The sequence below is a fragment of the Cricetulus griseus genome, chromosome 7 (genome assembly GCF_003668045.3).
Source record: "Cricetulus griseus strain 17A/GY chromosome 7, alternate assembly CriGri-PICRH-1.0, whole genome shotgun sequence".
In the NCBI taxonomy this organism is placed as follows: domain Eukaryota; kingdom Metazoa; phylum Chordata; class Mammalia; order Rodentia; family Cricetidae; genus Cricetulus; species Cricetulus griseus.
Genome location: NC_048600.1, coordinates 5,718,143 through 5,743,979, shown reverse-complemented (window position 1 = coordinate 5,743,979; position 25,837 = coordinate 5,718,143). Strand labels below are relative to the sequence as shown.

Sequence of the window (25,837 nt, the reverse complement as noted above, 5' to 3'; positions counted from 1 at the left end):
TTTGCAAGTTTCTAATGGCTGATAAATTTTTAAAATATTTTTCCCTTTTTTTTTATTTTAGTTTTAATGTTAGGTAAATGTCTCAGGCAAAGAAATCCCTTGTCCATCCCTTGAACTGCTCTGTCAGAAGCACTTCTTGCTGTCCATCGCCGTCCATATTACCACATGGTCTCACTCTGTTCTCATCCTGACTCTTGTCCTCTGTTTGAATCATACCAGCGTTCTTTAGCATTGACTGAAAGGAAAACACTAGAAGGGCCCCCTGGGTTTCAGGGAAGCAAGGAATCTTTGGACATTTGTCGAGAGTCATTATTTCATTTGGGGATTCAAAATTCAAGTAGATGTCACAATAAATGGTGATTCTCTGTTTGCCCCTTTCAGTTTTCAGCGTGGACTGCAGCACCGTGGAGTGCCCCCCTGTCCAGCAGGCCGTGTGCCCCCTGGACAGCTACGAAACTCAAGTGCGGCTCACAGCGGATGGCTGCTGTACCCTGCCGGCAAGGTTGGTTTGTCACCAGTTCAAGTTTCCTTTCTGTCTTATTTGCTAGCACCATCCCTGGTACAGTTTCTCAAGCCTGTAGCTCATTTTCCCTTGGGAAACCCAATCCCTGCCTGTTTCTCTGGAGAAACCGCTGGACTGTTACTATTACTCGCTATTTACATATGTCTTTCCGTACATCAAAGCCAGGTGTCATCAGGTTAAGCCATTAATCTTAAGGATTAAGACTCTTCCTGAAAGCACTTGGAGGCCTAGGAAGTAGGTGGGCAAGCTTTCCCCTCTGCGTATGGATTAGGAAGCAGAATCAGGGGTCTGTGATAGTGAGGCATGCCATTTGATCTTGTGGGTATTGAAGCCAAGTGCCCAGTGTTATGAAACACTGCCTGCCTCAAAGAGCTCGTCAGAAGGAACTCTGGACATCTGGAGTCATGCATCTCCCGAGGCCTATTTCTTACTGAGGCAAAGGGGTGTCTGAAGTCTCAACAGGAACTCTGTTAAAGGACAGACACATTGTCCTTTAACTGGGGGAGATAAGCTGCCATCGTTTTAACCTTAGAAACAGGGCATCCATTGAACACGGTAGAACGAGGTTTCTCTAGAATGTGAGAGCCCTTGGGTCTGCTGTTGATAGTCTGTAGAGTACCACAGTGATGCTGGCCAACGGTACATGGTTTTCAGGGAAACTGGGTTTGCAGTCTGCTTCCCCTTACCCGTGATACCCATCCCTCTTCCTCGTCGTCACTGCCCCCTCCATCTTTTGTAGCCCTTTATGTCATCTTTGCAATAAAGACATTTCATTTCTTACCACTTCTGTTCTTCATATAGTATCAAGAGCTGAAACCCTTCCTTATTTAGTTCCATCCATAACCTCTGCTGCAGTCCAGCCCCAGTGCCAAGCATTTGGCATTTAGTGTTTAGATTTACTGCATGGGTAGGTATGGTTATAGGAATGGATTTATGAATTAGGAATATAAGTAGTGCATAATGAAAGTAAGCATGTGATAGTTGGGGTTCTTGCTTCGACCAAATTCTTGAGATTGATTTTGGCTCATGACCTTGGAGGTTTCAGTCTGTCATGGGAGGAGGGTGTGGCAGGGCAGTTCACCACATGACAGCCAGGAAGCACAGAAGAGAGATTTTTTGTTCTAGGGAACTCTTTTCTCCCATTTGTTCCTCTGGCCTCTAGCCTACGCAGTAGTACCATTCACATTCATGGCAGGGCTCCCCCCACTTAGATAATCCTCTCTAGCAGTGATATCTCAGACACACTCAGAGCTGTGTTTTGCCTGCCACCTAGACCAGGACCAGTGGTTCTCAAACTTTGGGGGTCACATATCGGATGCCCTGCATATCAAATATTTACATTGTAATTCATAACAGTTGCAAAATTGCAGTTAATGAGGTAGCAATGAAATAATTTTATGGTGGGAGGGAGTCACCACAAGTGAGAATGTCGTATTTATGTGAAGCTGTGTGAAAGCGGATGGACACCCACGCACACATAGGTACAGCCAACCACCAGCAAAAAGACAATGGAGCAATACTAGTAGTCACAGATGTTCCTGCAAAGCCTTCATGGAAAGGAAGACAGTACACTGTGTCAGAGAACCTAATTAATCCAGACTAAGCCTGTCCTTGAGTAAAGGACCAGGAGCTCACTTTCTCGACTGTGATTGAGCACCTCATGTGTCTTGGCAGTACAGGGGACTTTTTTTCCCAGTCACTTTTGTTGGGCGAAACATATAGAAGCTGTAGGAAGACAGTAAATCTCAGTTTAAGAAGAAAACTTCACAACTAATAACACTCAGCAGTGAGTCATGCTGCCTTTTGAGGCAGACTTGAGGTCCTGGCACTGGGTAGATCTCTTCCCATCTGGATGGCTGCCTGCCAGCCGTGCTTAGAAGAAATGTTACATTGGAACAGAGGTTGCACTGGATGCCTTCTGTTTCATCTAAGCTTCTGCGAGTCTAGTAAACAGAAACCTGAGGGTGGTTATTATTGTATTAATGTAATTTTGACTTGGGCACTCAGCTGGAGAATGGTCCAAGGTAAATGTGCCTCTAATGATGGAACTGAAGAAGCATGGAGAAGGAAGTTGTTCCAAGTCCCACTGTCAATTATTTGCAGAGAGGGCTACGTTCTCACAGCTCTTACTTTCCTGTGTGTTAGATAGGCAGTGACCCATGCTTGTCTCCTTCCCTGCTACACACTCACCCTTTGTTCCTGCCCCATCAGTGCTCTCCCCAAGTGTCCGCATGCTCAGGAGCCCAGTATTTCCACTGGGCTTTCTCTGCCTTTCTCTTCTCGACCTGGGCAGCATCTGCCCTCTTTGAGGATTACATTTTCTTCCCTTGAAAGTGTTTTCCATCTTCAGCCCTTTCAGATATTGCTGGTGTGCCCTTCTACTCCCTTGTAACTCCTCATTTATCTGTTTATAACACCCTTTGTAATACAGTGAAATCATTAGGTTGTTTTTTTTTTTTTAATTTTTTGTCTCCACTTTTCTTTGTGATTCTCAAAGAAATGTGGGTATTTGTGATCTCTAGGACACAGGAGTAATTTAGCCAGCCTGTATTTATGGATGGATGCATGGATGCATGGATGCATGGATGCATGGATGCATGGAAAGAACACTTGTAATTTCTTTATCCTCTTCCCATGACTCATAATGCTACTGTTTTGTGTCTCACTTTAAAAGCCTTGCACTTGCTCCAAGACCCTTTCTCTATGCTCTGCTACATTCCAGTACCACAGAGACCTGGCTCCCCCAACACTGTCCTCCCTAGCACAGCAAGAGTCAATCTTTATCTCTCCATTCCACCTTCTCTCATATCATTCATCCTGCAGGATTCCAATTAAACCCCACTTTATCCACAAGGTCTTCATCTTTCAACTAATACCTATCCTGCCCCCTGGGAACTCCATGTATATCCTTCTCCATGCTGCCAATTAATCGTAGATTTCCTTGCACCTTTATTCCATTGCTACACACATAAAGTCTTATCTCACTAGCTGAAGGGTGTTTCTAGAGGTCATAAATTGTGTCATCTTGTCCTCTGTGTGTGTGTGTGTGTGTGTGTTAATATTGGTAAAAGCAGAACATGTATGCTCAGGCTGTCTTAAGCCTGTTCTGGTTAGCTTAGCATATTAACTGGGGTCTCTCTTATTAGAGGAGTTTATAGGTCACACTGTGATAAAAGAACGAAAGCCCAAGCAAACATATAAAAATAGAAATAAAAAGAAAATTGCCTAATTTATAGTAATAGCACAACAGAACTATATTTCGGGCACACTGCGTAGAATGCATAAAATCCTATCATGATCATTTGACTTGCTCATCTGCTTGTAAAGACCACTGCTAAGAGCTCAGAGCAAAGCTAATTGGTAGAGAATTCAGTCAGGAGAGCCCTCTGGGGTTTAGAAGGGGGAAATAGCTGAAAGTGTGGTGTAAACATTTACTCTTCACTGAGAGTAACCGCTTTTTTCGAGGATTCACTGTACTTTCATGCATTCAACAAAGGGCTTGGGAACCTCATCTTTTCCTAGCAAGATTGTTTGACCTAGCCAGGCCCCCAGCTTCTCCAACTGTGTGAGCTCCTGCTCAGCTTGTGAGTTTCCTCTTAAGTTGTGTGCTTTTATTCCACTCATTCATAACGTAACGGTTCATTCATCAAACACGGGTGAAGTCTTACACGGGACAGACTCCACTCTCTGGGTGTTCTTATTACAGCGGGATAACACTCCCTACTTCTGCCACGGATACACACTGATTTTCCTTCCTATCCCTGGGCCCTGTGAGAGCAGATCCTTGCAGCATCCCTGCCTTCACTTTATGGCCCAAAGTCCATTTTGGGCTCTTCTGTTTGTGTTCTCCTGAAGTGCATCCCGAGGGTGATAGATATTTTTCACTCTTACATGTCAAAGAGTTAACTGCTGACCGATTCTCAGTACTCAGCAACCTGGTGCAGAGTTGCAGGCACACTGAAGTTTTTCAGTCCTTTCCTGTTGGTACCACTATGTGATGTCAGCAGCTAACTCAGACTTTGTCAGAAAAGACAGAAAAAGATGAGAATTAGCATCTCGGGGCCTTAATCAGGGTCTGAACACTACTGCACCGTAACAGAAGGAAAAGTGGAATGCCCTGTAGGGTTGTGACCTCTTTGTGCTTATAGTATCCGTGAGTGTGTGCATGGTGTGTGTGCATGCACAGATGCCACCATGTAGAGGTGTTTTGTAACAAAACGACTGATGTGTTGTGATGTTGATGGCAAATGATGACTTTGTAGAGCTGAGAAAGCTGTCCTTAAACAGCATGGGGACAGCAGTAACAGGCATAGCTTAACTGCATCACATACCCTGCTAATTACAAAGCCTTTGCCCATTTTATCATCGCTCTAGCACCATGAGGAATTTACAGTCTAGTAAATGGAAATCCAGGGAATGAGTGGCTAGTGTAAAGACACAGCTGTTCCTAGGCATGAGGGGTAGAAGAGGTCTGTCTTCAGCTCAGGATCTTCGGAATCCCTGTGCTCTTTCTTCTGTAGTGTTTGTTATGTCTTTCCGTTGTTAAAACAGAATGATGAGTCAGCAATATGAGCTTATGCCTCACTGACATGTTTATATCAGCAGAGTACAAATTGGCGATATATACATGCTTCAATTCTGCTTTGCCGTCCCCAAGATTAGTACCAAAGCAAGAGACCTTCTGTGTGTCACCATTCTTTGTGCTAGCTAGGCAGTTCTCTGTGGTCATAAAGGGCTGGATGCCATTTGTGTCTCAGAACTCTGCTGGGATGACTCGAAGGACAGCTTGGTGTATGACTTTCCCATCCTGAACTGCTTCACGTGTGCCAGAAGGAGGAAGTGTTACAGCAAGCATCTCCAGAGACCCAGATGTGGCTATCCCTACTCCTGCCACATTGTGTGTGCAAGCAGGTCACAGAATAAGCCCTATCCAAAGAGTATCAGAGTGGATTCTTCCTTTTGAAGGAAGAAGCATCAGAATTTGTGGCCATTTTTAATCCACTACAGTATGCATTTAACAAAAATATGTGACCTTTAGACCTGACTTTCTGGTAGAAAGAAGTTGCTGTAACCTTGCAGGTGAGTGACCCTGGTGTGTGTCTGCCTCTGGGAACCTGGGTCTTCTGAAATTCAGGCAGCTTTAGAGTTAAGCTCACCAGATACTCAGCACGTTTCCCTTCCCACTTGACAGTTCGTCTCAGTGTGGACACACATTAAGAGCCTCTCTGCACCACCTCAGCTTGAAGCCCCACTTTGATGACTCAAGGACCTTCTCTCCTTAAGAAATGCTGGTTTTTTTCCTGCACTCAGACAACATTGAGGTGGACAGGGCGGGGCTGCCAGAACAACTTATCCACGAAGCTAGGTCCATGTTTAAGACAAAATCAACATCTAAAGGATGTGGTACAGAAATTCCACCCCCCTTCATCTTGTCTGAGAGAAATGGATCTACCTGCTGTATCTGGAGGATGGATATGCATGAGATGCACGGCTGTGAATCCATGTGCTACCACCAAGCCTAAAACCTTAGCCCAGCTGGACTGCCTATGGTGATAGCTTCTACTTTGTTGTTGTTTGTTTCTTTGTTTTCCTGCTCTAACAGCACATTGCTGTCTTCAGTATACATGCCTCATTTTATTGAGTTCTCACTTTGCCTGTCATTTTTCACCGGTTTTAAAGATACAGACTTACACGGCAGACATTAAGTTGTTACAATTAGGGGCAGGGATATCACTGCACTTTACTGGAAGTCAACTGAATTATTAGTTAGAGCATTCAATGCCTTTGGATATTTTTGTATGTTTATTGAGAAGATGAATGATAGGTAGTCACTCATCCTAAATTTAATGAGAGCTGTCTTAGTCTCTACTTTCTGAAACATGTTATCAATTTCTATCTATAAATATGTCTTTCTTAAAAGTTATTGAGAAAAAAACCCAAGCCAGTTATTTTTGAGTTCAAAATAAATTAAGTCATTGTTTATGACATTCAGAAGCTTAAAATAGACTTTGCCTTGGGTTGTGTATGCTGTGAAAGCCAGGTTCCCAAGCTCCCTTTTGGCTCCTGCCTCTCTCTTGACCAAAGGGCCTGACTCTCTTCCAGAACCAAGATCCAGAGCATTAAGACCTCTTGCTTTCTGTGTTGTTATATCCAAAGATCTTGTTTTTATTTCTAACTCAAGATGTATAAGTTCTAAGTTTTTCCAGCTCTAAGGCAATTAAAAATTTTAGATTATCTTGATGAAAATGTTAATATATGACTCCTGTTCTCACACAAAAGAAATTCTTAGGGTATATTTATCATATGAGAGACTAACGTTCAGTGGATGAAGCTGAATCTTGAAGCTCAGCCCAGTTGGAGAGTGAGCCATTCTCACAGGCGAAGTGTGTGGAACTCTAAGCTCCCTGCCTAGAGCAGCAGCAACCTCTGCCTGGGCAAGCATGAACGACCAGGTGCCTTGTCCCCTGTGGACCAAGTCACTGTCAGCCCCCATATTTTTCCCCAGTCCAGCCCCTTGGGACCTGACCATTCCCTGTGATTGTTGTCTGTGAGCAGATGTATGCCCTGCACAACACATGTGCTAGCTGAAGTATGCTCACCGTGTCACATGAACGTGGTCTACCTCTGAGTGAATTGAGCAAGCTTTTCACTTTGTCTTATCTGAGTCAAAAAGAAAGGCAGGCAAGGGTTGTGTGCTTTTAGAAGTAGTTTCTATCTCTTAGTTCTTTCCCAAAGCCTCAGAATCAGATGAGACCCAAGAAATTAGTGTTAGGGGCATCTGAGGGTTAAAAGGGGGAACAGGAAAACTTAGAAATTCCAGGATTCAAGGAAGATAATGAAGCAATAAGTAGGGTCACATGGTAACAGGAAAAGGAGACTGTCCAGTGAAGTCATAAAAGAAAGATGGCAGCTATTCTGTCATTTATTTCATTTTCTTAGAAAAGGCAAAATGAAACGTACAAATTACTAGACTAGCTTTCCAAGCCTTGGTGGTCAGAACTGGTTGGATTATGAAAGCCGTGTGGGAAGCAGGCAGAATAGGTAATTGTGTGTTTGGCAGACAGCTGATTGGTTACTGCTAGCTGCGTTCTCTTTTTACATCTATGTAGAGACAGTTCCTAAGGAAAAGGGGTAGATGATAATCTGGTCAAAGGCTGAATCTACAAATAAGGATTTGCTCTATTAAATTGCTTTTAGACAATGGAATGTGGATTTCTCTGTCAGCTGCTTTGGTATGTGTGCTGTGGGGAGGACTCCAAAGTGTGTCTATGGGAGGGGGGCAGTCCCCAGGGTCTTATATGCTCCCCTCTGAGGACCACATCAGCCTGTGTGCGGCTCTGCATGGATGTTTGCTGCCCCCTGAACCTCTGTGCACATTGTTTACCTTCTGTGAAGACTCATTTTTCTTGCCTGAGTCTCCAACTGCTTGTCTCTCTTCTCTGCATTCTTCATTCAGCTCTGTATTCTTAATGCCTCTGTATTTCACATTTAGTTGTGTGTGTGTGTGTGTGTGTGTGTGTGTGTGTGTGTGTGTGTGTGTGTGTACAGTTATATTGTGGGAGACTTTTATGTTCTCTGTTACTAATTTTATAATTAGAGCGTTATGTCACTTAAAGTAAAATGTTCTAGATGAAGTGCTACTTTTTTTTGCTTGTTTGACCCTCAGTTTGACTTTTCTCCTCTAAAACACTGACTCTGATATCCAAGACAGTTCCCCAGCCCCATCCTGCCCTGTCCGAACAGCTGCAAACTTCAGGAAGGGAAATTAGATGAAAGTAGAGATGATAGCCTACATACACAGCGATGGCCAGAACAAAGGTCATGAAATGCCATTCCTTATACCAGGTCTCCATAATTGCCCTCCGGTGCTTCCCTTCAGAAATCTAAGGTGTCCCCGACCCGCAATCCCAATTTCTTTGCACTTGTGAGAAAATCCATTTTGCCAATTCTCTGTTGTATGGTGATAATAGAATCCTAGCAGATAGCTAGCACACTGTGCTTCATTCGGGAAAGGAGCATTCTGGAGTTGCAGAACTCACAGCCTGTAATGGGCTCATCCCAGATGAGGCCAGCAGAATGGAATCTTTGGCAGGGCACTCCTTCCCTTCAGAAGCATGGAAGTTAATAAAAATTCATCTGACCACAGAGCTGCATTGAGTAAAAACAAGGTGTACCAGTTTGAAAATGCTGAAATCTGGTAAAGCAGTTCAACAAAGACTCATTGAGGGAAGACAGAGACCGCCATGCTGGGCTCGCTGTTGGGTGTGGTGCTTAGTAAAAGGAAAGGGCTCAGCAATTTCTGACTATCACCAGTGACCGGTGCAGAAGGCTCTGGAACTCTAGAAGGTCATCTGATAGAGGCATGCACCATCAAGGGAAATGCCCAATTGTAGACTTGTTTTCCACCAAGTAATGAAAACTGAATTTCAGGGGAAAAAAAAAAAATCCTGTCCAGGCATGTGCCACCTTTACATCTAGACCAAGAAGTCAGAGAACTCAAAAAGACACCCATGGAAAAAGATGGAGGGCTTTTTTGCCCTAGTTTTCAATTTTAAATAATATGCTCTACTTCCTAGTGAAGATGAAGTCGATTCACTTACTCCTCAGCTCAGTTGCAACTGAGAAAGTGTTGGAGTCGCTCAGCATTCTGTCTGCTAAGTGTGGCCCCTGGGGTAGGTAGGTGAGCTTTTCAGAGCTTCTCCAAATGGCCCTTATCTCCAGAGACCCACCTGTTCGCTCTTTGAAGTGTTTAGCTGAGTGTTAGGCCACCCTGTCGACAGAGCACACCCACCCTGCCCAGATAGAGGCATTAAAGCTGACCCTCCTGGGGGAGTTAGAACCTCCTCCCTTTTTGTGCTTGGAACTCAGGGATCTCTTCTTTGACCTTTGTGAGACAGTCTTGGGTAGCCCAGATAATCAGGTTGTATTTGGTGGAGACCTTATGGCTGTTAATGCTGTGCTGGGTAATTAAGTTGCTTGTCTCCTGCCAACTCAAGCTAAGCAGTAGAAATTGTCCCTGAATATGCAGTTCCAAGAAGCCCTTATCAAATTAAGTGCCTTGTAATGAATTATCATGTCCATCTGTTCCATGCTCCCATCTCAACAAAGATGGATCGATCTTTTTTTTTTTTAGATCAGTCTGTTGGTAGTCATCTTTTTTTTTTTTTAATTCAGTTCTTCTGAGGTATGAAGTGTCATTCCCTTTAAATAATGCCTCCAGCTTCTTTTTGAGGATAAATTATACAGTATGCAAAATGTGTATTAACGTGTGCATTTAAAGTATTCCTGACTCTTGACTTGCTATGGCAGTAGCATTCTCTTTGTTTTTAAACACATGCAAAAAAAAAAAAAAATGGTTGCAAGTATATTTGACGCCCTTCTTTCTCAACTTAGAAAAGAATATTGATTCGGTTGCCCTCTGTCATAGTAATTCTTAGTCCAAAAGAGCAAATTAACTCATGACTAAAAAGCCAGAGTCTATATTAAACTCTGATGTTTTTTTAAACAAAATAATTGTAAGAATTCCATGTTTTTATTGGACCTATCCCAGATTGAAGAAAATATGCTTTCCTAGAAGTTCGAGCCCTTACCCATTAGAAATGAACTATTTCTAATAGCTAGTAGCATGCTTGCTTTGTCAGTCACGTACTTCAAATATATGAACCTTCACGCTTCTATACCAGGGCTGTGTGCCCTGTGTGTTCCTCCATGGTCTTGACCCAGTACCTAGTTTTTATTTTGTATTTGTGTTAACCCTGAACACACAGGCAAGACCATGTCACTCATTGGCTTATGTTTGTTCCAAATGGTGCAGACACCAGATCTGAGGGGAAGCAAGTGAATCTTGTTGAGCCTCTGGTGAAGCTCAAGTGCAGAATCCAAGCAAGAATAACATTATACTTGAAGACTTTCTCCATCTAGCCATCATCCAGAAAACAACAGAACTCTTCTGAACAACTCTGCAGGAAAAAAAAAAAAAAAAAAAGCACCCTTCATGGTGGACAGAGGTGATAGCTGCACATCACTGTGCTTGACAGTTTGTAAAGGTTCAAGGTTGTGTTTGCCTGGAAGACACTGAACAGCGCAACTGGAACCCTGGAGGTAGAAACTGCTCGTTTCCCTTGGTCTTTATGAGTTAGTCTGTTGAGAATGGATCATGCAGACAAAAGCCTTTCAAGTTACCCTTTCCTGGCCTTGTATGGATTTGTGAGGAGTATTATGATTAGCCTTAGTCATTAGTTACATTTGTCCCTTTTTGTCCTTGGCAAACCTGTTCTGGAGCTTTCATGGATGCCTGGAATTTCACATAAGACTAAGTCCAGTTTTTTTGCTATGCACATAGACCCATAATAAAGGCACAAGAAGATACTCATAAATAAAATGCAACAATTATAGTAACATACTGTAATAAAAATTATTCATGCTGGTCATGGTGGTTTAGATCTATAATCCCAGGACTTGGAGAATGAGACAAAAGAATTATCATGAATTTGAGGCCAGTTTGTGTTTGTAGAATATGACCCTGTCTCAAATCCTCAGATACATATACATGCACAATGTTATTCATGACTTGTGATTGTTTATTTCTAGAACTTTCCATTTGAAGGGGGAGGGTGACTAAAAGCATAAATAGAACAGGATAGATTAGCCTAACCCGTGCACCCTTTGAGGGCCAAGACCCACCTTGTATATATTTCTCTCTCATCATTGTCTAATACATAATTAAAAGTTTAAGTACATTCTGTAGATAATCTGAGGCAAGCCCCAGCATCCAAAACCCTGTAGTTTTGACTTGTTCAGGAAACAAATATCTGGAATGTTCATCATGTACCTGGAAGGAATAAATGTCCATGATGTCAAGGAGCCTTTAGTTTACAGGGAGGCAAATGTGAATAAATCATTGTAGTTTTAAGTGTTGCATGTTTTAGACGTTGAAATGTGAAAAATAAGGGAAGCTTATGGGGCAAAGAAACGCTAATTCCTATTTGGAAAACGGTCAGATTTGACTGTTGAGCTGAGTTTTGGGAATGAGTCAGAGTTCATGGGATGAAGAAAGACAAAGGGGCATTCTAGGCTATTAAAGTCATTGACTTTAAAGTTTTTAAATGTGGTTTGCAGCTGAAAATATTTGCACTAATCTCATGAATCTTTATGACTGAAGAGAAATGGAATGGACCACCCCCTCCAGATAACCACCCCACTGCCAGGCTACTTCACTCATTTAAGATTTCTTTCACTTTTCTCTTACAGGGAATGAGGCTTCTTAGAATAGTGGGCAGATCCCTTTATTCCATGCTTTGCCTGCCTCTCCACCATATCAGCTGCCAAGCCTTGATAATATTGCCCTGTCCTCGTCTGAACATATGCTGTGTAGATTGTTTCTTGTTCTTGTAAACTTACTCGGTTCTTCTGTGCCTATAATGTCTTCCTTCTGTGCCCTCTCTCACTCTTGGTGAACTCTACACAGTCTGGGACGTCTCACAACCTCCCTCCCACTGCCCCCATCACAGCCATTTGCCACTGTACCTCTAGCACCTCATCAAAGAGGTGGGTCCTTGGGGATAAATGGAAGTCTGTTTCCCACCAGGGGTAACAGGCAGAATGGCTTCTGCTAGGAGTGTGCTCTCCGGCAGCCTTTGGTACAAAGGCAATCACTAGGTGGAGTCCCAGTTTACAATGGGCATCCTTGGGACTCACTTTACCCCTGAGACATGTTTCCTTTCTTGAGATGACTTTCTTTGCTGTGTGTACAGTAATAACCAGCATATTTAAACTGGCATGTTTTGTATGAAAGACAGGCTTCTTCTGAACAAGTGTTTGTTTCTGCCCAGGATGAGAGTCAAGCCTTGTAGAGAGGACTCATCCTGAGCTGTCTGCATGTCTGCCCTGTCCTAGGGACTTCCTCTGGATTCCTGCTGATCTCCAGGCTTGCTGTCCCTGGTTGATATAACAGAGTTTCAGCTGAAAGACCCAATGCAGGAAGACAGGAAAGGGTCAGGAAATGTAAAGATATTGGCAAGATTAGCCTCAGGTGGGTTCCACTGAAACACCGCAGGCAGGGAGGGGTCTCATACGTTAAACAGAACCCGGCAAAAGGAGGCTCACACTTCGGAGAAACTGGCAAAATCTCAGGAGTGAACAACTTCACAGAGTGAGTGTGGAGAACTTGGAAGGTGGCCTGTTATCACCTGCAAGTGGGGTGCATGACTTCAAAGACTTTGATGCTTGAGTGAGTTATTTAAGTGGGACAGGGACAGAAGCAAGGACCCTGAACGTTCAGGGATTGTTTGAGGTCAGAGCATTGAAAGTCCTTCAATAGCATCATCTCAAAGCCTCCTAAATTATATAAATGAGAGAACAGGTTTGAGTGCTTTCATGTTTCAGCCATGGTGCTAGATATTTCTCATCTATCAGTTCATTTAATCCACACATGACATATGAAAACTTTAACTGCCTCGACTTTCCATGTGGTTCCATTGAGACTTGGATTATATAACTTGTCCAAGCTCCCATGGTTACATCACTCCTTAGTAGCCAGAACTCAAATATGGCATTGTTTTATGTCAGTGTTGATTCTCAAAGCCTCTGTGTCTTGGATAGGAATCAGAGCCACAGAGAGGAAATATTTGTGTGAATGGGTGGAGTGAATGAGTGTGAAGTTCCCAGTCTCTCTGGAGTCAGAGGCTATCTTTGGGGGAGAGTCAGGTAGGTGTTAAAGGTTTGGATGGTGCAATTTTGTTCATACCCACATTGGCTCCTGGGCTTCTGTTGGAAGGCAGGTTGGTGTAGATGGGTCCCTTGAGAAGATCAGTACTTCTTCTGATGGCACATGTATGTTCTCCAGAGGATGGGAGACTATACCATCTGCCACTTTACGGTGATGACAAGGATGAGAAGCATGAGTTGATTGTCCACAGGGATCCAGTTGAAGGCCTGCAGTCGTCTGCTTCCATGCCAGCCTGGGTCCAGATGACTCTGGATGCCTGAAGAAGCCCCAGTGGTGGGAACTGAGCTTAGGTTTTTCAGGTAGTAGATTTGTTGAGATGTCCTCAGTCAGTGCTTGTTCTTGGGTTCCAGGGCAGGTGGTCAACAGCCTACACTCTACTATGCTCTCATATCCAGGGCCTCCCTAAACTGAAGCTCCCTGGCATTCCCAGCGTCTGACTAGCTTCACGCCTACTTGCATGTATATTCCCTGTAAATAGACACAAACTGATTACATATGTGTAGACAAGCTGATTCCATGATCCCAAGCCTCCATTTCTAATAAAATTGGTGACTCAAGGCTTTGAAATGAGAATATTTTACATTGCTGTATTAAAACTTATTCTTGGGGCCAGAGATATGGCTCAGTGGTTAAGAGCACTTACTGTTCTTGAAGAGGACCACAAGCACCCACATGGAAGCTCACAACCGCCCATGGGATCCAGGGCCTCTGCTGACATTCATGTGCTCCTACTTGCACATGGTGGGGGCACAGACATACGCTTAGGCAAACATACACATAAAATAATGTGTTTTTTGTTTTTTTGGTTTTTTATTTATTTTTTTTTTTTTACAACTCATACTCTCATGTCCATCCCCCTTTTAAAGGCTGCCATATGCCAATCTCTCTTCTTTCTTCCTTCTCTTGAATGGTCGGCCCTCTGTGTCTCTCCCTCCTACCCTGCCAGCCCATGGTCTGAGGGACTTCTCTCAGACCTAAGGAAGTGGAGACAGAGGACCCTCCGTGTCAGAGAGCTGAGCTGGACAGGGTGGCTGGGGATACCTGTGAGGTCCTAGCCCTAACTTCTTCCACAAAGCCCAAGGAATATTTTCAGCTGTTGCTGGGCCTCTGATGCGGCTGCTGACAAGACAAGGGCCTCCTCAAGCCGGCCCCAGAATGTCACTAGCAAGTCACATGAGGGTCATAGTTTGTAGGAAGCATTGTTGCTTTATCCTGACTTAGCGAGGGGCAAGGCTCTAGGAAAGCTGTGTCTCCTTCAAGCCTGTATTTCCCTACAGCGTATACCGTTTCCTTCAGTTTCACACCTTCTGCTTCCTGGGCACCTGGCATCTTTGAGAAGGAAGTCATAATTGTCTCTTGAGAAAGCCAGGAAGAGGGAAGCAGTCCTAGTTACTTATCTTGGGTTTATATCTCCCATCCATCCTAGACAAACAAACAGAACATAACAGCCACAGAAAACAAAGTTCCTTTCCTCCTGTCTCTGAGGTCAAAGTTGTAAGGAATGTGCAGTTGCCATTATGCCTGGAGCAGCTCCCTGTCCAGAGGAAGGCCCACTGATGGACAGCAGTGACTGAGTCTCCGTGGCTGGCTGTGACAAGTGAAGAGTCAAGTGGCTCATGGAGGGATTAGCTGGAGGAAGGGTGAAGCAGGGTCAGGAGTCCTCCAGGGAGTGGTAAATCTCCTAGGGAGAGACAAGAGGGAAATACAAGCCTGAGGCGCTCCCATAGGGAACTATACCGTTTCCCAAAGTGGTAGTTGGACCGTTGGATGTCAAACCTCCTTTAGGATATTTTATTACAGTCTTGTTTTAAACGTACGTATTCCTGGAAAGAGGTAAGAAAATGAATCAGTAGAATGATAGAGCCACAAATTTCATTAATGATGAAGCTGCTTTTTATAGAATTGGATTGTGTTTTACGTGGCATCTTTTCCATCCTTGACAAGCTATTTCATTAATAGCCTCTACAGCCTTAGTAGTCAAAGTACTTAACATGCTTCGTTTCTCCTTGTTGCCTGACCAAGGGAAACCCCCCTATCTTTGGATTCAGACAGGGATGTCTCCTCATTCCAGGACTTAGGCAGTCTTTTCAGATGTGGAATGAAGCCACTATTGAATGAACTTTTTTCTAGAATACTTCACGGTGTGCACTTGTTTCTCCTGAAGGACATGGACAGAGAGATGAGTGTCTGTGTCAGGAAAGACGGGATGCCAATGGCCTGCAGCTTCCAGTGTGTTCCTCTGGAGAGATGTTTGAATAATGTTTGCTGTCTGAGTGCCAGTGCCCACCACAAGGCACATTCCTGAGGCACTCCTGTGCTTTGCAAAGAGGGCTGTGGTAGGGGGGTATCAGAGGACCCCTCCCCTTCAGGTTCAACTGTCATTCCCCTTTTTTAGTCTTTTAAAGTTCCTATCTTCATTCTGGTAAGCAGACAAACAAGCATCAATTCTTTAGCCCAGTTTCAAGACAGGTCTCAAACCTGCTCCATGATACCAGAACTTCAGCATTTAGCATGCTGTTTCTTCTCATGAAACATAAAAAGAATATATAAATATGCAACTATTACCACCTCACCCCCAACCCGGCTCCCAGAAAAAGCAAAAATTATGGGGAAAGTGAGGTCGGGGAACATAGTGAACCAGGTCCAAAGCTTGGGATTCAAGGTGAACCAGAGGAAAGAGAAGCAAGCAGCTGCAGAGGTGACAGCATTTGGGAACTGGGTACCAGCCAGTGAGGCACAGCAGAAAAGAGCCTGGATCAGGTGGCGGCAGCATCAATGGGGACAGTAATATGGCAGTAGAGTCATGGGATTTCAAAGTTAGATGAATGCTTCCTGAGCATGTGCCTTACTTTAAGGGTGAGCAAACCAACCTCCCGAGAATTGGAGGGCTGGTACTAGCTTCACATTTTCCTGGTGGGTGACAGTTAAGTAAGTCAGTCCTTTGTTCCCCCACTCCCGAGAACTGGCATTCAGAGCAGGAGCAGCCTTGGTAAATGATTGACAGCATACACTGACAGTTATCATCCCCATTGAAATGTCAAGGCAGACTTGGTCTTCTCAAGTGGGAAGTAAAACTTAGAGCATGGCGTTCCAGCCCTTGCACATGTAGGCATGAGGGTCCTAGAAGGTGGTTCCTGGAGAGCGTGCGTCAAGATTCTGAAGTTTCTTCTCTGACTGGTCCTCAAGTTCAGTACCCTAGAGCCTGCACTGTAAGCAAATTCCATTGTCTGTCTTCCACATACTGGTCTGGAAAAACCTTACCTCTAAGTTCTCCATTTGTAATGTATAAAAAACAATGCAGGCCAGCAAGATGACTCAATGTATACAGGTGCTTGCCACTGAGCCTGTGACCTGCATTCAGTCCCCAGAACACACAAGAAGGAAAGGGGGAACTGACTTCTAAAAGCTGTTGTCCAGTTTCCAGATATGATGTATAAAACACACACACACACACACACACACACACACACACACTCACACGCATGCACCCCCTAGATAAATGAAAAAAAAAAAACTTTTTTTATAGAACAATACATGCTCTAAGCTCTAACTTAATAAGCCATGGATAAAGAAAGTGTTGGTTCTAGGTTTTTGTTGGTTGTATTTGTTGCCCATTTTCTTCTTTTATAAGATATTCCCTCCTTCGCTAAAGGAACACAAGGGAGAATCAATGTGATGTTGATTTAGAAGAATAAGCAGGTACTCTACAAGAATCAGGTACCCTGTCTGTGTATTGTTAAACATCAGAGGAGGGAAAATTAATCCTAGAGAAATCCCTTTCAGGTGTGAGGTCCTGCGGGCTCTGGAGTCTTCACCAGGGGCAAAAGGAGAGGCAGGGACAGGTGGGCATCTGAACTATGGCATGGGGCTGGCTGTTGCATTCAGTGAGTGGTGGATTGCCATAGGTACTGGAGTGAGAATGGGCAGAGCACCCTGTGGAATGTGGAAGCTACAAGATATGTAGAGACCAGGCTTGCCAACACCCAATCAGCTGTGTCTGGAAGCTTCTGCACTGCCTGGGACTGTGTATGTAGTCCCCGAAGCAGAGGATACAGGTAAAGAGGAAATGTGTACTCACTGCCTGTTAGCCAACTACCCAGCAATGCAAGCCTCCTAAGGAAGTGAGTGCCCTCTAGGGGTTTATGTAATTTCTCAGTGCTGTTCTCCATTACACTCAGGCCCTCGAGATGCTCACTAAACTAAACTTGTTACCTACTCTCGGAAAAGGAGAGCGGGGCCCTCTTAACCAACTCCCACCTGGCTGCGGCTGTGATTACATTACATAGAAATTTATTAACATGGCCTTTTGATTGATTATTATCTTAATACTGAGGGTGACGTTACAGGTTCCCCAATACCTTAGCAAATTGCAGGTACAAATTACCACTTCTTTGAAATAAAAAAAAAGAAAAAAAAAACAATATCCTTAACTCTCACTTTATGATTCCATTTCTATGAACCACAGTGATCACAAAGAGGAATATCTTATATTCGTAGTTGCTAAGGCCGGAGGCACAAGAAGCAAGAGAAACACTGCTTACTGTAGGGTGCAGGGTTTCTGCTTACAGTGGAGAAAAAGATACCAGTAGTGACTGCACAACCTTGCAAATAGAAAAACAGTATACAGGAGTCTATATTTTAGAAGGGTAGATGCCTCCTGGATGACTATCTCCTAGGGCAGAGACTTGCTGCTCCGAGTAGCCTCACATCACTCCATCAGGAGGGGAAAAGTTGAGTTGACCAACTAGGATTTCTGCCTGGTTTTTCCTTGCTGTTGCATTTGATTTGTTAAACTAGCTAATATCATCTATCCTTTATTTCTAATTCTGTCTGGTTTTATATACCAGCAATACATAACAGAAAAAAGAGCGTATGGCTGACTGAACACAAAGGGAGAGAAGGGCTCCAGACAAGTGTGTTCAGGTGTTCAAAGGACTTGACTCCTGAAAAACAGCTGGTCCCATGGGCTGGACAAAGAACACTCAGGAGGCAGGAGGGTTGCTCATAGAAACAGTAAAGCAAGTGTTTGCCCGGAGCAGAGAGCGAGCTTAGTGGAAGGGTGGGAGAGAAAGTTGGAAGAACAAGGTATGTGGACTTCAGGGTGGTGAGTGCCATACTGGGACACTGATAAAGGGAATGAGGAGAAGATGGTTGGTTGTGGAAGTGAGTACCAGAACAAAGCTGTAGGCTGGGTGTGGCATGGCCAGAGTAAGGGGAAACAGTGCAGAAGACTGAGGAAGGGTGAGTGATGACATCACCCTCTTTAAGCATCCGTCTCGAGTTAGTTTTTTAATCTATCCATCTTCTCTTTTGCCTCCTTTGCTCTTACCCAGGAATGGGGTGGTGGTGGGGGAATAAAAATGTAAAGAAGAGAGGTATCGAGAACAAAGTATAGTCTGTGTGCTTCAGCTGCCCCACAGCTCAGCATTTCCTCCAAGTGACTCCGAAGAAAGTCTCGTTTCTTCAAGTGGAAAGCATGGAGAGTAGGGATAGACACATCTGTGTGGTGTGGTAAACCAGGAGGTCTGCAATAGTTGCTGCCTGACAGAAGGAACAAAGGAGACCTGTCGGCAGATGATCTGTGTGAATTGTGTTAAACCGAATGAAATTGCCACCGGACGTTTTCAACCCACCAAATAAAATAAAATAAAGGCAGTTTTGCATGATCCAAGCCTAAAGGGTGATAAGATGTATCAGGCCTTAGCCGGAATGTTCCCCTTTTCTGGTTTCTTCCTCAATTCGTCCATTAAAGTGCTGGTTTTACAGTCAGAGGAATCTGCCAGAAGTCAAAGGATGAATGGCACTGGGTAGGGTGCCTGTGCTGGGAGGCAAGGGTAGGTGACAGCACAGGAGCCAAGAACACACCATTCTGCAAACATCATGGTTCTTTGCCAGTTATCCATTTTGGCTCGGTAGTAAAATTCAAGGGGGGGGGAGCACTGGACACCTTCCTTTTCTAATTGGGTTGCTAAGCACTTTTGAGTAGTTTTAGTTCATCTGCATGGTACCAATATGGGTCTCTAAGAATAATCATAGGAGCATTGGAACATTGGGGAACGTGGCAGATACGGGCCAACGTTAATAATGATTTTCTGTGTGACGTGGTTTCCCACAGTCCAGCAGCAAGTATAGCAGAGAAGTGTACACATGTGTTGGGACAGAAGGACTGCTAATGTGTTGAATAACAACATCCAAAGAGAATACTTCTTGGGCATACATGTGCTGTTGGGTGTTGAAGGATGATTCTCTGTAGCAAGTGGGCAGGCAGGATGTGATTCTAGAAGATGGGATAGAAACAGATAGCTATTCCTATAGGATGGTGTCAGCATCTAGACACTAGGACCCAAGTGTGGACCCTCCATATGAACAATGTAAGTTGTACAGCATGTCAAGCGCATTAATGTAAACAATATGTCAAACTGTCCGATTATGGTATGCTTAAAACTGTAGTGGTTAGACGACGCTGAGCATGAAGGACTATGAGATTACCTTACTGCGTGCTAAAAGGCCAGCTCACAGGACACAGCCCAAGAAGGTAGTTGTCCTGCAGGAATACAGCACTCCACACACCAAACAAGCAGGCATTTATCTTAAATTGTAGACAGAAATATGATTGCAGTAAAACCTTAATGTGGTCTTCATTCCTGCTCTCCCAGGAACCTAACTGTCCTTACATGTGGAAGACCAAAAGAAGAGTAGTGGGGGAGGGTTCCGTTCCCATCTCTCCAGTGGCTTTTTGGTGGTCTTTGATACAAACCGGAACTTCGTGTCCATCTTTAGACAGCATTGAAATTCTGGGCCTGATGATTGAGATATTTGAGGACTATGGTCATTAACTTATTGGCAATTCAAACAATAGGAGAACAAACCGGTCACTTAAGCAAGAAAGGGGAGAAAACAGAATTAATGGATTTGTTAATTCTTGATGTGAATGTCTCCTTCCCTGATCTGAACAACACCCCCACTACACATTGAGAACCCACACATTCCCTTCCAGCATCTCTCTCTTAAGGATGCCTGAATTTACTCCTCTCAACCTGGCATCTCACTCCATCACTCTTTCTGCTATATGATTGTTTGGACCTATGCTTCTCCCTGTGGAGTCTCAAGACCGGAGTTTAGCAGCTACTTCCCATTACTACATTTGTATGCTGGTACCCAGCTGTCCGGGCATCTCATTTCATTGCATCTGAAAAGCCAGTTTGGTCTCCCTTTTGTTTTCCTCACTTACCTCTGCATATCGGCTCCTGCGTTTAGACAGATTTCACAACAGACTTAAAGTCGAGTGACCAGAGCTTATAGCTCATGAACTATCTCACCCCTGCATGCGGAGAATTGAAGAAATTAAAACTTTCTGCTTCCAAGACAACTGTCACAAAGCCCACTTGCCTAAACCTCACACCCCACTATGTATAGAAACTTCAGTCTCCAATCTGTCCGGAATACGGCACACAATGTAGATTAAATACTGCCCAAGATGACGTTTCCCCTAGAGATGCTCATACAGATGAGGAATGACTGGAAAACCAATAATTTCATTGTTGGGAGTGGAAGAAAGAAAACCCTCTAGAGAATGGCTACTCATCACTGGAAACAAGGCTGTAGCCTGGGGCTACTTAATGGAGGGAACACTCATTCACTGTGAGCATCTCTGACTGATAGAATGAGCACGTGTAGAAATGGCCCTACATCATCTGAAAATGTTACAGTGAATACCAACCTGGGTAACTAAGAAATGGGTGAAATGTGTCTCCCAAGGTGGGCAAAGTTAAAATGGGGCTGTGTATAGGACATGAGCTATAGTTGTTGGGAAGTGACTGCTAATGCAGCCCTCCCATCATCCTCTGCTGTACTGGATAACCAGGGTGTGCCATGTAGCCCAGGTACTTGCCACTTTGTTTGGGGGTCTCCCGACTTCTGTGTTGTTATTTATTCATGGGGTTTTCCTTCCCTTTTCTTTGGTTTCAGATGCGAGTGTCTCTCTGGCTTATGTGGTTTCCCCGTTTGTGAGGTGGGATCTACTCCCCGCATAGTCTCTCGTGGAGATGGGACTCCTGGAAAGTGCTGTGATGTCTTTGAATGTGTTAATGGTACGTGGGGTTTCTCTTGTTCTCAGAGAGTGTACATTTGTATAGCAGGAGGAGGAGGGAGGGCCAACCTAGCTCTTTCTGCCAGTCAGAGCAGGGAGCATACTTAGGGACATGATGAAGGTCACTCAGAGAGGGGGGCTTGCTTAGTCACAGTGTAGTTAAGAAAGTTAGGGAGAAAAGTGTCATTCTGTCACAGTGAACCTCATAGATTCAGGAGCAGATCATACATGAAGTGTCAGAAGTTCAGTTTGGGGATTTCAGGGGGGAAAGGAAGATCATAGAGCCCTGTTACGTACTTTCTGTCCTCCAGTGTTCTGTCCCCATTACCGTCAGGAGATAATGTCACTGAAACCATGTGGGAGCTAACACAACCTGAAATAGAAAAGGCCGATGTTTCCCTAGTTAGAGAACATCTTAGATCAGTGTTTGGGATCAGTATTGGCCAGCTTTAGACTTGGCCCTTCTGGCTGTGGACCTTGGTGTCATAAGATTTCTTAAACAGAATATGCCTCTTCCCTTCATCCTTCACAGGACAGTTTGCTATTTTGCAGCTTGATGTTTATTAAATCTAGACGTTGGGAGAGTAGAAAACCTGAACCCTGCTTCTCTGTTGGAGTTTTCAGGAAAAAAAAAAAAATCGCATAGACCACAACCACTGTCCACGCATGGATGAAAGTAGACACAGTTAAGCAACTATAACACGAAACTGGCAGTGACCACTGCCTGTGAGAACCCAGGCTCTGGGAGGTCTCCTTCCTGCTCTAGGTTCCTCCCCCACAGAGACCCTGCTAAAGTTGAACCCTGCTTGAATTGTGACCTTGTATTTTCTAGTCACGTGCTTCTGAGTTATGTTGCTTTGGTTTGCACTGAAGAGACACTGGTAGTGTAGCTGGGTGGTTCAGAAAAACCTCAGACCAAATGAAGTCAGACGAGGATTAGTTCTTCCCTCTCTTGCTGTGTAACTGGGGGAGGCTCATGGTCACTGTGGGCCTCCATTCTACAGCTCTAGAATGAAACAGGGAAATAGTAATTATGCATCGAGTGTGAGTGGCCTTTATTGTTCTGTGTCCTCACATTCTGCCCCCACACTCACAGAACACCGCTCTGGGTGTCAGTGGTGGAGGATGGAGACAGTAAGGGTAGAGCAAACATACTGATGGATGGATTTTATAAATAGAAGCCTCCGAGGGAGGGTGTGGGGAAAGTCCCATGTGCTTAAATCTCTATGAAGCGCTTCCCGTCACTCCTGTTACCACCCAGCCTGTGCCTTTGTCTGTTCAATCCAAGCCCATGGACAAGCAGACCGCTTCCACTGCAGCGTGATTTACTGCAGGTGATATTCTATGAATGCTTCACTCTCTCTGTTCTCTGTGAATTCTTAACTTGTGCTGTAACTTTTGTACTACTCGGGACAGAAATCATCACTCCTTTATCCCAGAACTTGCATCACCTCAGATGCGCTTTCTGGCACCGCTGTCTCTCATTCATTCCATAATAACTGCTAGAAAGGGTAATCTGTCTGTCTCGTCACATGTCTGTGGATGTTGGCTTATCATATGCCTCAGGGGGTCCCTAGATTTTCTTGATTTAGCAAGTGAATGATCTGATTGATAACCCTCTTTGTGCCCTGAGAAGTGACTGTGGAAAGGCCAGCTCGCAGAGAGGTCACTTCACAGGAATACCCCATGTTTCACTGCCCTAGACCTTCATCTGAAGTCACTTTGTCTTCCACAAAGAGCACCCAAATGAGGTTGTTTGCTTCGTTTCTCTGGATAAGGAAGATTGCCATCTTCAATCAGAACGTTGACTCTACCTTCTCGCAACCCTGACATCAGTCTTTGTGCCTTGCCGTTACTCACAAACGCTTCTCATAGCACCCTGACCTTAAGGATAGGATTGACCATCTGACAGCAGAAGAGAATGGCTGTGTTTCCTGTAGTTGCTTCCTCTAACTTGCTTGCTTCTTGTCCTGCTATATATTGTCTTGTACTGTATTGGCCATTCAGTTGTAGAAGACTAGGCAGTAACTATAATTCTGTGAGAGCTAAAAATCAATACTACAGGATATTTTTAAGGATAATCTGTCTTCGCCTGTATCTTATTTATTTTTACAGGTACATGTATACACACATCCATGTGTATTTATTTGTGAATTTATGTGATTTATATCACTATCTCTCTATCTCTGTATATACACATGTGCTTGTGTGTATGTGTCTGTGTGTGTGTGTGTGTGTGTCTGTGTGTCTGTGTGTGTGTATGTGTGTTGGAGGAAGCAAGGAAAGGACAGAGGGATCAGGGAAGGAGAACCAGGCAGAGGAAGGGAAACAGAAGAGAGAGTGAGAAAGGGGGGATCATGCTTATCCACAAGGATTTGGGACTGCTATACCCTGAGAACAGGTTTAATAACATAGTGGTTAAATATTAATTGGAAAAGAGAATAGTCATAAGGTTGTCAGCAAAAGAAAGTGAAAATTAAACAGAGCACACACAAGTATGCAGGCTTACGGGGGTCTTTGTAGTTTATGTAGTTGTCAGAGTTAAACATCATGCCTCGTCCCCCAGCTTCCTGTCATTAAAATGTAAAAGGATGTAGCCTCAGATAAACAGTTCTTATTTGTAGAAGCAAAAAGGCCTGTTGAACAGAGCAACACATAGTCCCTAATCGCAACACCTTCTCACATGTAATTTGAGAGGGCAGCATTGAGCGGTGTGTTTTATGTTCAGTCGCTTCAGCGGCACAAATACAGAAACCAGTACCCAGTTGCCAGGCTCCTGAATGAAAGACGAGGTACCACTGAAACTCGGTGAGAGGGCAGATGTGCACAGCTGGACCTCGGTGCCTGGATCACTGTCTTATGGTGTGAGAATTACTATGGAAGACCCCAGTTAGGCAAAGAGTGGGTTGACTGCCTACATTACAGTCTCACCTAAAGAAGCAGAGATTTCACAGCAGGACTGGCCCCTGAGCTGACACATAGGGCTCACAGTACTTTTTTAAAAAATATACATTAAAATGAAGATGTAAATGTTTAAAATGGTCCCAAATGTATTCCAGAGCTCCTGGGTTCACTAGACTGGATGAAGAGATTGGAGAACTTCCTCACTAAACCTGGTTTGGTCTTGTGTTGGTAGAGGCAGGAGCAGAGAGTGGCTGACTGCAGCTCAGGTTTGCCATGGGCTTCTCTGATGCAAGCTCAGAGTAAGGCTTGTGAGGTGACGTCAGAACCACAGGAACAAGTGATATGATTGAGTGGTGAACAGTCAGCCACCTCCTTCAAGAATCTGCTCCGGCTCACAACAGATGTTTTATCAGCAGTGAGCTGGAGCTGCCTACTGACCTCACAGCTAAACATGCCTGTCTGCTCCATTGTGTCATCTTCCCTGTCATCCTCTACGTGTCCCACCTCTCAGTCCATAGGCTCTGGCTATTGGGACACCAGATGTAGAATGCAGAAGTGATCAGCAGTCATGCTTAGACACATAGCTTCCCAGTGTGTATGCCAGGCACCTAGATAGAGTATTTGGTTTGAATGACATCACCAGCAAGGAACTTTTCCAGGGTGATTTAGTTATATAATATGCTCCCTAAGTAAGTCAGGGAATTCAGCCGTGGTATTGGAAACATACTGATTGAAATTCCCAGAAATAGTTTCAGCCTTATATTTCATACTAAGTGTATTGAGCAAGGCTAGGTATAACTTGAGGTCAATCCACGTTCAACACTATGAGTCTATCACCACCATAAAAGGAGGAGAGCCTTGCTTTTCCCAGGCAGCCAAGAGTGGCAGAAGGTTGGGGAGACAAAAGAGGGTCACTTGTGTGCATAGGATTAACTCAGAACAGTTTAAGATAGGTGTGGACTAAATTCATAGGAAAGTGGCAGGATGTGGTCTGGCTTGTAGTTTTAGCCTGTTCTTGTACTATTCGAGGCATCTGCCTGTCCCTGTGGTCTGATCTCTCTCCCCACAGTATTAAAGGACAGAGTTTAAATAGACAGTAATGGTCTCAATTAAGACCATGACATCTGAAGTAAAGTCATTCACAGAAAAGATACACTCAACATCAGCTTTCTCACCATGTAAGATGTTGGCCTACAAACCCAACCTGGGGAGTGTCAATAAGAAAGCTGTTACTAAGGACATCTGTGAGGAACCTGTGTCTGGATGGCAGTTGTGCACAGTAAGGGTCCAAGCTCAGAGTGCCTGCCTAAACAGAAATAGAGAGAATCCAACAGTTTGAAGGAAAGACTGTTTGGGGTATATTTATCGAGCACTCCTGTTGTTCCCAGAGCCTTAGTAAGCTATAGCTCATGAGAGGCTTTTTGCAGCATTTTAAATGTTGTCTCCCCACCCCCATTCTGAACTACTGTTTCCTTGGCATCCCCTGGCATAGACATAAGCATCCAGTAGAAAAGGTTCATTTCCCCTTCAGGTACTTGGAAGCCTTTATACCTAGTCTTTTGATTCAATCAGTCTAACTAGATCAGTTGGGGGG

At 44.2% G+C, this 25,837-nt stretch overlaps 1 protein-coding gene across 1 annotated transcript in view; it reads left to right on the top strand.

Annotated features, from left to right (window-relative positions):
• Crim1 (cysteine rich transmembrane BMP regulator 1) overlaps positions 1-25,837 on the top strand; it is a gene marked incomplete at its 5' end in the record, with an annotated part of 180,500 nt that overhangs the window by 84,006 nt on the left and 70,657 nt on the right. Inside the window, 2 exons of the mRNA XM_027426062.1 lie at positions 382-502; positions 21,219-21,340. Coding sequence (XP_027281863.1) covers positions 382-502; positions 21,219-21,340 — 243 coding nt within the window. The remainder of the gene's footprint in view (positions 1-381; positions 503-21,218; positions 21,341-25,837) is intronic.